This window comes from Mustelus asterias, unplaced genomic scaffold (assembly GCF_964213995.1).
Source record: "Mustelus asterias unplaced genomic scaffold, sMusAst1.hap1.1 HAP1_SCAFFOLD_94, whole genome shotgun sequence".
In the NCBI taxonomy this organism is placed as follows: Eukaryota; Metazoa; Chordata; class Chondrichthyes; order Carcharhiniformes; family Triakidae; genus Mustelus; species Mustelus asterias.
Window position 1 is genome coordinate 546,225 of NW_027590142.1, and position 12,548 is coordinate 558,772.

The 12,548-nt window shown below is 46.2% G+C and overlaps 1 protein-coding gene across 1 annotated transcript in view; it reads left to right on the forward strand.

The window, feature by feature from the left end:
- Positions 1 to 12,548, forward strand: part of LOC144484176 (uncharacterized) — an 82,987-nt gene that overhangs the window by 32,337 nt on the left and 38,102 nt on the right. Inside the window, exons 3-7 of the mRNA XM_078202717.1 lie at positions 70 to 85; positions 2,781 to 3,124; positions 3,359 to 3,472; positions 8,300 to 8,381; positions 8,475 to 8,725. Coding sequence (XP_078058843.1) covers positions 70 to 85; positions 2,781 to 3,124; positions 3,359 to 3,472; positions 8,300 to 8,381; positions 8,475 to 8,725 — 807 coding nt within the window. The remainder of the gene's footprint in view (positions 1 to 69; positions 86 to 2,780; positions 3,125 to 3,358; positions 3,473 to 8,299; positions 8,382 to 8,474; positions 8,726 to 12,548) is intronic.

Sequence of the window (12,548 nt, forward strand, 5' to 3'; positions counted from 1 at the left end):
TTCCAACCAAACTGACCCCATCCAGAATCGACACTGCGCTCGCTGGGCCCGGGAACAGATTGACGGCAGCTCCGGACCAATCAGAGTGAATGAGGGGCGGGGCTGGAGGACCGTGCGGGAGCGGCTGGTCCTCCAACCAATCAGAGTGAATGAGGGGCGGAGTCTCGGGCATGCGCAGTGCGGGTAATGGCGACAGACGGATCCCGGGTCAATAGGAGGTGAAGAGCGGCGCGCGGTGAATGTAGCGGTTGGAGAGGCTTCGGAAACATGTTGTTCAAATCCCGGGAAAGAACATCCCGGTCCCCCCGTTTGTACCAAATGGAGCCGCAGCTGGTAGTGTTGGGCCTGGGCCGACTGCCGCCATTCTGTAGGTGGGAATGTGAATCAGTGCGCATGTGTCAGGCCATTCCACCCATCGAGGCTGCTCTGCCATTCAGTGCTTCATCTGATCATTGCCTTCACTCAATGTTCCTCCAGCCCCAACCTCCCCAACCCACCACTCCCTTGTCGGTAAAAATGGTGCATAACACAGCCCTGAATATACCCAATGATGTGGAGATGCCAGCGTTGGACTGGGGTAAACACAGCGTTGGACTGGGGTAAACACAGCGTAACCTGGTGTTGTTAAAACGCTTACTGTGTATACCCAATGAGCCAGCTTCCATTGCTCACTGAAGGAGAGAATTGCACAGGCTACTGGACCTCTGAACGAATCGATTTCTCCTCATCTCTGTCTTCAACCCTTCCTTTTAAACTGGCTCTGCAGTTCCACATTTCCCTCTGAGGGGAAACATCCTTGCAGCACTTATCCTGTCAAGCACCCACAGAATCTTATATGCTTCAGTTACAACATTTATCTAAAATCTAATGAGTATATATACACCCTACCCAATGTTTCCTCATTTAAAAAAAACACTTTGTGCCTGGAATCAGCTCAGTGAACCTTGTCTGAATTACTTCCAATGTAAGCATATCCCATTTTACATAATCCTGCACCCTTTTACAGGGGGTTAAAAGGGGAGCAATTGCAAACCAAGAAAAATGTTTATCTCTTATTTTCTAACCACAGTTGACACATGACTCTTGTAATCTCCTTTTACAGGGAGTTGGAAGATTTGAAGTCTGTGATTTCTCTGATTCCAATGCTTCTGATATCTTTCCAGCTGCAGCAGGAGGTTTTCAAATAGTTCCAGAAGTAAGTATTATTGAGCATTCATCTACAATCCAGTGCTTTTAGTGCCATGCTCTGTTATTTGTGCTCTGTTCTATCTCTCAGGCTGGTCTGACTCTTTTTCTTTGGATCTGAATTCATATCCATCCATTGCTCTGTTTCACCTCTGCCCTCTCTGATTACCTCTGTCATTGTTTAACTCTCTATTTTTCTAGTAGTAGATTTATTTTAACCGTGTTTGGTACTTTACTGTTATTTTCTTGCAACTGTATCTAAATGAAGCTTTCACCTTTTCCCATCCCTCAGCTATGTGCTTCTGATGTACCATCTCTATCTTCCAATGGTCAGGAATTCTTTTTCCTGCACTGGAGATCATTTCTCTTTTGCTCATTGGCTGATATTAAACATCAAATCTGCACCATAATTCCCTGGAATTGAAGATTTGAAGTTACTGTCAGATTAGCCATGATCTTATTAAATGGTGGAGCAGGCTTGAGGGGCTGAATGGCCTACGCTTGATCCTGATTGTAGATCCATATTGATTCTGCACACCCTGATATTTTAACTCTGTTCTCTTGCCACAGTTACCAGCGAACAAGTTAAGTATTTTCAGTATTTGCTCTTTTTATTTCAGATTTTCAGCAACCACAGTATTTTGCTATTATTTTGTTGCAGGCGTTTGTCCCAGAACCGAGCCTTGAAGCAGAGATTGACCAATTAAGAATGACTTGTATCGGGGCGGGTGTTGGTTGTGGATGTTGATCTGTGTTTTCCAGTTACACACACTTTTTCACAGTGTTGGTGTGATTGAAATGTGGAACACTCATGGTGCCACAATTAGATCAGTACAGATATCTCACGGGGTTGTGTGATGGAGGAGATTTCAGAGATGGGGTGGTTAAGTCTAGAGGTACAGGGTCGGAAGCTCAGTTTTGGGTAAAGGATGGCAGTAATGTTGTGAAATTAATTTCACTTCAGATAGTTGCTCGGGAGAAGGATAGCGCGGTTAGGGAGTGAAGTTTGTATTGGGGCAATCTCTCTCGTGTGTATGTATATATTATGTGTATATATACCACTCTCTATCTCTCTTCACCCATTGTGTCCAGAGTCTTGTGAAGGCACAGAACAGATGGCAGGTTCTCTTCCCTGAAGGATATTACTGAACCTGTCTGATTTTTGTGACAATCCAGCAGTTTCCATGGTCTCTTTTTCCTAGTGCCGGCCCCACAAATTACCAGATTCATTCAGCTCAATTTCACAACCTGCCTTTGTGTTCTGTGGGTTCTCTCTCACGCCCTTTTTTCTGTTTTAAATCAATTTCACAGGGTTTTAGAAGGGGAGGATTTGCAGTCAGGAAACAGAAATCAAACATCACATCAAAATCTGACGGGGGTCACCTAATTTATCATAACCTGAATTTCATCGGATTTTGAACATGGAAGGAAAAAGCACTGTTCACAGTGGAGAGAAACTGTACGTGTGTTGTGTGTGTGGACGAGGCTTCAGCCAGTCAGCTGGCCTGTCGAGACACAAGCGCAGTCACAACAGGGAGAAGGTGTGGAAATGTGGGGACTGTGGGAAGGAATTCACTCATTCATCTGCCCTGCAGAATCACCAGCGACTTCACAGTGGGGAGAGACCGTTCACCTGCCCCGAGTGTGGGAAGGGATTCACTCGGTCGGCAACCTTGCTGAATCACCGGCGTGTTCACACTGGGGAGAGGCCATTCACCTGCTCTCAGTGTGGGAAGAGATTCACTCAGTCATCCCACCTGCTGACACACCAACGTGATCACACTGGGGAAAAGCCATTCACCTGTTCCGTGTGTAGGAAGGGTTTCACTCGGTCATCCCACCTACAGACGCACCAGCGAGGTCACTCTGGAGAGAGACCATTTACCTGCTCTGAGTGTGGGAAGGGATTCATTCAATTATCCAACCTCTTGGTTCACTGGCAGGTTCACACTGGGGAGAGACCATTCACCTGCTCCGAGTGTGGGAAGGGATTCACTCAGTCCGGCAGCCTGCATTTACACAGACTGACTTACACTGGGGAGAAGCCATTCACCTGCTCCGAGTGTGGGAAGGGATTCACTCGGCCATCTGACTTGCTGATACACCAGCGAGTTCACACTGACGAGAGACCTTTTAAATGCTCAGACTGTGGGAAGTGCTATAAAAGTTCCAGCCAACTGATGTCCCATCAACGCGTTCACACGGACGAGAGACCGTTCAAGTGCACTGACTGCGGGACTGGGTTCAGGAGATCAACAAACCTGACTGTTCACACCGGGGAGAGACCGTTCACCTGCTCCGAGTGCGGGAAGGGATTCACTGATTTATCCACCCTGCTGAAACACCAGCGCACATACACTGGGGAAAGGCCATTCACCTGCCCTAAATGTGGGAAGGGATTCACTCAGTCAGCCAACCTGCAGAGGCACCAGCGAATTCACACTGGGGAGAGACCATTCACCTGTTCCCAGTGCGGGAAAGGATTCATCGAGTTATCCAATCTGCTGAGACACCAGCCAGTTCACGAGTAACTACCACAATTTGGTTTTGCTGTTAACCACATCCATGTTCACTGGGATCTGGGTGTTTTTCTTCCTCCTCTTCCCATTTTACTTGGAATCACCACAAAGCTGCTTCACCATCTCCTCCTGTCAGTCACCATTCCTCTCCCAATCCCATTGTATTTCTGTCTCTGTCCACCACATCTTTCCATCTGGTCTTAGACATTCCTCCTCTCCTTCTTCCTGACAGTCCCATGTCCATCACTCCCCTCACCACATTTCCTCCCTCACTCTCCATAACAGATGTCCAGACCATTTCAATCTCTTCTCCACTACATAGAAAGATAAAAACTAGAAGCAGGAGTAGGCCATTCGGCCCTTCGATCCTGCTGCGCCATTCATTATGATCATGGCTGATCATCGAATTCAATATCCTGATCCCTTTAGTCCCAAGAGCTATATCTAATTTCTTCTTGAAATCACACAATGTTTTGGCCTCAACTATTTTCTGTGATTGTAGATTCTTCCTTTTCAAGTTCAGTGATAATTTTCTATCACCGAATATTCCACTGCACATCTTCCAATTACTGCAGCCAGAGCTAATCTGTTTCTTCATTTCCAAATTTCCATCTCCTCCCATCACTGACCCCAAGTACTTGAAGCTACTCATATTCTTCAAGTCTTCACCCATAATCTTTACACCTTCACTCTGATCCCCTTCCCTAATCTCAACTTGACAGGGAGGGAAATTGGATCTTTGGTTCATTAGTGTCCTTGAGGGAGGGAAATCTGCCATTCTTACCTGATCTGTACAGACTTGAAACGTTAACTCTGTTTCTCTTTCCACAGATGCTGCCAAACCTGCTGAGTTTTTCCCAAATGTTCTGTTTTATTTCAGATTTCAAGCATCCACGGTAATTTGGGTTTACTTAATCCAATCTTCTTATTGCATTGACCTTCCTGATATTTTCCTATCATTTGTCTTAAAAAATACCTTTGTGCTCTGTTTCTGCTGATGTTGATAAACTCGATCCCTATCATATGTGTTAATATTCTGGATAAAAGTCAAATAAATCAGCTTTGTGTTGGAACAGCCAGTGTGGTTAATAATTTTAATATCTCTAACACAAGTTAGCTCTTTTTAAAACATCCTCGGTATCCCCAGTCTCCTCCATTCTTGCCAAAGCAACGAGTGTGAGGAGCTCATGGAATCATAGAATCCCTGCAATGTGGAAGGAGGCCGTTCGGCCCATTCAGTCTGCACCAACTCTCCAACAGAGCATATTACCTCGGCCCTATCCCCATGCATCCATCATGGCCAATACGCCCGACCCACATATCTTTAGACACTAAGGGGCAATTTATCATGGCCAAGCCACCTAACCTGCACATCTTTGGACTGTGGGAGGAAAGCAGAGCACCCATTGGTAACCCCCACAGACTTGAGAACGTGCAAACTGCCCACCTGGTCTGGAATTGAACCTGGGTCTCTGGCGCTGTGAGGCAGCAATGCTACCACTCTGCCTCTGTGCTGCCCCATTGTCACTAAGATTGAGACAATCTGATCAGCTGCCTCTGCTGCTTTCCTCCCTTCCACTACACCGGAAGTTCAAAATTGTTGTGAAGATCTGCCCAGCCCAGGCCTTAAACTGACTTCTTTCTTTAGTTTCTCTCCATCTCCCCTTATCCCTTCAAGAGCTAATCTTGTCCATGAAACCCATCTTCCGTTCTATTCACTCTTTCCCACTAAACTGCCAACCATCCAGAGAGTTCTGGAGGAGGGTAAGTTTATGGAGAATGGAAGATGGGGGATTGGTCAGAAGAGCGTTGGAATAGTCAAATCTGAAAGTAACAAAGGCAAGATGAGAAGTTCAGCAGCAAATGAACTGAGGCAGGATGGATCTAATTGTCTTAGAGGTGAAAACAGTAATATTAGAGACGGTGAGGATATGTAGCCAATAGCTCAACTCAAGGTCAAATAGGAAAGGAAGATTGCAATTGGTCTGGTTCAGACTGTGGTCAGGGAGGAGGATAGTATCGCTGATGAGGGTGACAAAGTTTGTGGGGTGCACGGTGGTGGAGTTCACGGACCTGAGTATTAACCCTGCACCTGGAAACTAACTTGTGATTCACCTGCCAAGGCACCCAGATTGCTCTGTACCTCAGAGTTCTGTTTGTGATATATATAAATGATTTGGAAGAAGATGTAGCTGGTCTGATTAGTAAGTTTGCGGACGACACAAAGATTGCTGGAGTTGCGGATAGTGATGAACATTGTCAGAGCATACAGCCGAATATAGATAGGCTGGAAAATTGGGCGGAGAAATGGCAGATGGAATTTAATCCAGATAAATGTGAAGTGATGCATTTTGGGAGATCTAATGCAGGGGGGAGCTATACAATAAATGGCAGAACCATCAGGAGTATAGACACGCAGAGGGATCTGGGTGTGCAAGTCCACAGATCCTTAGAGGTGGCAGCACAGGTGGAAAAGGTGGTGAAGAAGGCATGTGGCATGCTTGCCTTTATTGGACAGGGCATAGAGTATAAAAGTTAGCATATGATGTTGCAGTTATATAGAACGTTGGTTAGGCCACATTTGGAATACTGCGTCCAGATCTGGTCGCCACACTACCAGAAGGACGTGGAGGCTTTGGAGAGAGTACAGAAAAGGTTTACCAGGATGTTGCCTGGTATGGAGTGTATTAGCTATGAGGAGAGATTGAGTAAACTAGGGTTGTTCTCCCTGGAAAGACGGAGGTTGAGGGGCGACCTAATAGAAGTTTATAAAATTATGAAGGGCATAGATAGGGTGAACAGTTGGAAGCTTTTTCCCAGGTCAGAAATGACAAACACAAGGGGTCACAAGTTCAAGGTAAGGGGGGCAAGGTTCAATACAGATAAGTATGGGAAAGTTTTTTACACAGAGGGTGGTGGGAGCCTGGAATGCACTACCAAGCAAGGTGGTTGAGGCAGACACGCTAGGATCATTTAAGACTTATCTAGATAGCCACATGAACAGACTGGGAATAGAGGGATACAAACGGATGGTCTAGTTAGGAACACATGATCGGTGCAGGCTTGGAGGGCCGAAGGGCCTGTTCCTGTGCTGTATTGTTCTTTGTTCTGCAATTCATTTAAATAAGCTGCTGCTTTTTCTGTTCTTTCTGTCTGAGTGGACAAGTTCACATTTTCCCATGTTATACTGGATCACCAGTCTAATACCTGGGAAGGTGTTGGGTTATTGGGAACGGTTGAGCCTGTACTCATTGGAGTTTAGAAGAATGAGGGGTAATCTTTTTAAGTTTAAATTTTATTTATTAGTGCCACAAGTAGGCTTACGTTAACACTGCAAAGAAGTGACTGTGAAAATCCCCTAGTTGCCACACTCCAGTGCCTGTTCGGGTACACTGAGGGAGAATTTAGTTTGGCCAGTGCACCTAACCAGCACGTCTTTTGGACTGTGGGAGGAAACCGGAGCATCTGGAAGAAACTCACACAGACACGGGGGGAATGTGCAGACTCTGCACAGACAGTGACCCAAGCCGGGAATTGAACCCGGGTCCCTGGCGCTGTGAGGCAGCAGTGCTAACCACTGTGCCACCGTGCTGCCCAAGGTAGCTTGACAGATGAAAAGAGGTTATTTCCCCACATGGGCAGAATGCCAAATATGAAGGGTTTCTCATTTCGAATGGAGATGAGGAGAAATTTCTTCCCTCAGGGGGTCTTTGGAATTATTTTCCCCAGGGAGCAGTGGAGGCTGCATCAGGCTGAGTTAGGCAGACTGTTATCCACAAGAGTTATGGCCGACAGGCGGGAACGTGGAGTTAAGGGCACAATCGGATCAACCATCATCTTATTGAATGGAACAGCAGGCTCAATGGGCCGAATGGTCTATTCCTCCTACTTTCCATGATGTTATGGTCTCTGTGTTGAGGACAGGAAGCATTATGTATTGATCTGTCAATCAACATGAATTAGCATCTTCAGGAGTGTTGGAGGGACAACAGACTGAGAATGGAGGAAAAATAGACAGATTTACAGCTTTGGGGGAATGAGAGGACAGATTGTTCCAGAGAAACTAAAACTGTCTGTTCTGAATTTTTATCCGACACTAATAGTGGTGACTTTTGTGAACTCCTTTTACAGGATATTAGAAGGGGAGAATTTTGAGACAGAAATCTCAAAACAAACATCACGTCAAGATCTGATTCACTCAATTCACTGGGATGTGAAACCATCGGCCATTCTAACATCAGTGTGACTGGAAAAGCACCGAGACACACACACACCTGAGTGAGAGTGTTCCAGTGCACTGAGTGTGGAAAGAGCTTTAACCAGTTACACAGCCTGAAAATACATCACAGCATTCACAGCGGGAAGAAACTGTACACGTGTTTGATGTGAGATTTAACTGATTGTTTAACCTGGAGAGTCACAAGGACACCCGCACCATGGAGAAACCGTGGAAATGTGGGGACTGTGGGAAGGGATTCAGGTCCCCGTCTGAGCTGGAAACTCATCGACGCAGTCACACTGGGGAGAGACCATTCTTCTGCTCCAAGTGTGGGAAGGGATTTGCTCAGTCGTCCACACTGCTGACACACCAACAGGTTCACAGTCGAGAGGCCATTCACCTGCTCTCAATGTGGGAAGGGATTCACTAATCCATCTCTTCTGCTGAGACACCAGCGAGTTCACACTGGGGAGAGGCCGTTCATTTGCTCTGACTGTGGGAAGGGATTTAAAGACTCCTCCACCCTGCTGACACACTGGCGAGTTCACACTGGGGAGCGGCTGTTCACCTGCTCAGAGTGTGAGAAGGGATTTACTCACTCATCCACCCTGCTGACACACCAGCGAGTTCACACCGGGGAGAAGCTGTTCACCTGCACCGTGTGTGGGAAGGGATTCACTCAGTTCTCCAGCCTGCAGACACACCAGCGAATTCACTCTGGGGAGAAACCATTCACCTGCTCCGTGTGTGGGAAGGGATTCACTTGGTCATCCCGCCTGCTGAGACACCAGCGAATTCACAAGTGATGACAGGGGTTGGATTCTGCTGTTATTGCTGCTGTTAATCACATCCAGGACTGAACCATGTTCATTCTGACAGTGGGTGAAATGGCTTCTGCCAATCGTCTGACCTGTTGAAACACAAGTCACACTGGGCAGAAACTATGGGAATGTGGGAAAGGATTCAGTTACCTGTCAGTGCTGGAAATTCATCGACGCAATCACACTGGGGAGAGGCCATTCCCCTGTCCCGACTGTGGGAAGCGATTTACTAGTTCATCTACCTTGCTGACGCACCAGCGAGTTCACACTGGGAAGAGATTTTTTAAATGCCCAGACTGTGAGAAGTGCTTTGGAAGTTCTTGGGACCTGAGGCATCATCAGCTTGTTCACACTGACGAGAGACCGTTCAGATGCTCTCACCATGCGTCACATTCTGATGATTAACCAAACTCACTGCACCAGTGGATTCACACTGGGGAGAGACCGTTAACCTGCTCTGAGTGTGGGAAGGGATTCACTTGTTTACCCCACTGCAGACACATCAGGAATCTCTCACTGGGGAGAGACCATTCACTTGTTCTGTGAGTGGGAAAGGATTCACTCAGTCATCCACCCTCTGAATCACCAGCAAGTTCACACGAGGGAGAGGCGATTCACCTGCCCTGTGTGTGGGAAGGGATTCACTCAGTTATCCAACTTGTGGACACACCAGCAGGCTCAGATTGGGGACAGGCCATTCACCTGTTCTATGCGGGAGGAGATTTTCTCAGTCATCCACCCTCCTGAGACACCAAGTTCACAAGTAACTACAGTAGTGACTGAACAGAGTTCACTGAGATCTGTTTCAGTTGATATTAATAAATCCCAGCTCCAGTTGGAGTGCTTAATGTTTAAAGAATCAGAGAGTCATAGAATTCCTACTGTGCAGAAGGAGGCCATTCGGCCCATCGAGCCTGCACTGACAACAATCCCACCCAGGTCCTATCCCCGTAAATTCATATATTTACCCTGCTAATCCCCCTGACACTAAGGGGCAATTTAGCATGGCCAATCCACCTAATCCACACACCTTTGGACTGTGGGAGGAAACCGGAGCATCCAGAGGAAAGCCACGCAGACACAGGGAGAACGTGTAGACTCCACACAGTCACCCAAGGCCAGAATTGAACTCGGGTCTCTGGTGCTGTGAGGCAGCAGTGCTAACCACTGTGCCGTCCCTTTTATTATGGATAAAAGTCAAGTAAATCAGCTTTGTGTTAAATGCACAGCGTATTGAATCTTTTGAATATCTCATTTTGAACGGCTCTTCCTCTGTGAGGAGCTCATGGAGCTTCTTTGTCACTAAGATTGAGACAATTTGAACAGCTGCCTCTGCTGCTTCTCTCCCTTCCACTAGTCCACCGGGCCAATCTGTCTCTGACATTCTCCTGTCTTAGATCTGATCTCTCAGCCTTTTCCAGATTCTTTGCAGGGTTTCCTTTTTCTCTCCAGATCGGGTGATTAGTTGAAACCTCGTCCACAGAACACAGACATCAGAGTGAGACTGGGGTGGGGGTGGTGTAAGAGTTGTGGGGGCAGGGCAGAGTTGGTAAGAATTGTGGAAATGCTGGGAGGAACGAGTTGAGAGAGCAGTGAGGGGTGGTGCAGCAGTCACTTGTTCACTGGTCTTTATGACAGAGGCAGTGATGGGGCCTCAGGCCTGAGACTTCATTCTCTGGACACGTGAACCAGCAGCAAGAACACTTGCATGCAGGTCATGGAGCCTCAAAGCAGGACTGTCCAAGCTGAATCTCTGCCCCACAACTACCATTGCTGCCCCAAAGGTCACGACACCAATACCTCAGCCCGTGGCCTCACCAGGGAACACAGTTCATGGTTCGGGAGCCCCTGCTGTAAGATCTTGTTAAGATTTTTGTTTGAGTTTTCTGTCTGCAAATCCTCACTCTCTAATATCCTGCAAAAGGAAAGGTTGGACAGACTCAGCTTCTCTGAGCTGGAGTTTAGAAGTGTAAAAGACAACTTGACAGAGCGGATGTGGAGAGAATGTTGCCTATTGTTGGACAATCTAGAACTAGGAGTCACCATATAAAAATGTAGAGTTTTTTATTTAAGACAGAGATTAGGAGACTTTTTTCTCTCTCAATGGATCGTGAGTCGTTTGGAACTCTATTCCTCAAAAGGCAGTAGACGCAGAGTCTTTGCATATTTTCAAAACAGAGGTAGATAGATTCTTGATAATGTCCGGAATTTAATTAATTGTGTTCCTGGCTTCTAAATTAAACATCTGGAGATTGTTAAACATCTGGAGATTGTAACCTTAAGATAGATGTTTCAATGCTTGTTACATTGGTTGCTGCCTGGTAACAAGAGTGGAACCTTCTGTGAGTGTTGGGGGGTCACCAGATCATTTCAAGGGTCAGTGATCAGTACTTCTTGATGCAGCTTCAGGGAGTTTGATAGCCAAGAAATACCACAGAGATAGGCTGAGGTCCCAGTAAAGTTGAGTCTAAAAAGTTGGAGAAAGACTGTGGGGAGCAGACTTTAAGTAAAGAGGGCCATTGGGGCAAAGGTGTCCCTTTGGAGTAGCGATATTCTGCTTGGCACGACAAGAGATCTCAAAATATGTTTGAAAGCTGGTGTTTGAGTGTACTCCGGAATCCAGGGAGAAAGAATTTCAGGAGCTGAGATTGAAACTCTCTGAGGTGGGCAATTATTAAAAGCATCTGACTGGGGCTAATGTTTAGAGACAATTCCATGGAGAGATATTCAAAGATGCTGTTGGAAAACCCTCATGAGAAAGGTAAAGCTTTCGTGAGATTGGTTGACTCGCAGCGGGTCTGATGTCTGGAAAGGTCGTGGAGAAATCCATGGAATTGATTTTGATTGCATCTGTCATTTTATTTTACAGTGTGATGTGTCCGGCCACAGTTTGTTAATTCACATGTACCTCATTTACCATGAATGTCAGAGAATAAAATACATATTGTAAATTTTTTACCTCTCCTACCTTGCATAGTAAAGTTTATTTTGTTTGTTCTGAATCTGTGGAATCTTGTGCCTTTATTCATTTGCTAAACATGGGCGGCACGGTGGCACAGTGGTTAGCACTGCTGCCTCACAGTGCCAGGGATCCAGGTTCGATTCCAGCCTTGGGTCACTGTCTGTGTGCAGTTTGCACGTTCTCCCCATGTCTGGTGGGTTTCCTCCGGGTGTTCTGGTTTCCTCCCATAATCCAAAAATGTGCAGGTTAGGTGGATTGTCCATACTAAATTGCCTCTTAGTGTCAGGGGTCTAGCAGAGCTAGTGGGGTTACGGGGATAGGGCCTGGGTGGGATTGTGATTGGTGTAGACTCGATGGGCCAAATGGCCCCCTTCTGCACTGTAGGGATTCTATAATACTTAAATGTCTTGTCTCAAATATTATCTATTTTAACTGGATTTCTCCTTGTATCCTGGGGTCTGGTCAAGGATCGTAACAATAAATAAGGGGGTGAAAGGATATTGGGGTTGGTGGGTTTATGGAGTTGAGGTTACAATCAGACCAGACATGATCTTATTGAATGGCAGACCAGGCTGAGTGGCCGACTCCTGCTCCTAATTCATATATCCGGATATATGTTTTGACATAGCCATGCAATTGATATATATGTATATCACACAGTAAGTGATTAAATATCACTGAATTATGACAGAAGTTGTGTCTGAGTTACATTTACACAGATTCACTCACTCAGTAAGTGATCAGATCTCACTAAACTCTGACACAAGCTGTGTCTATCTGAGCTATATTTACACAGACTCACTCAGCAAGTGATCAGATCTCACTTTTAGTTGTAGTGAGCT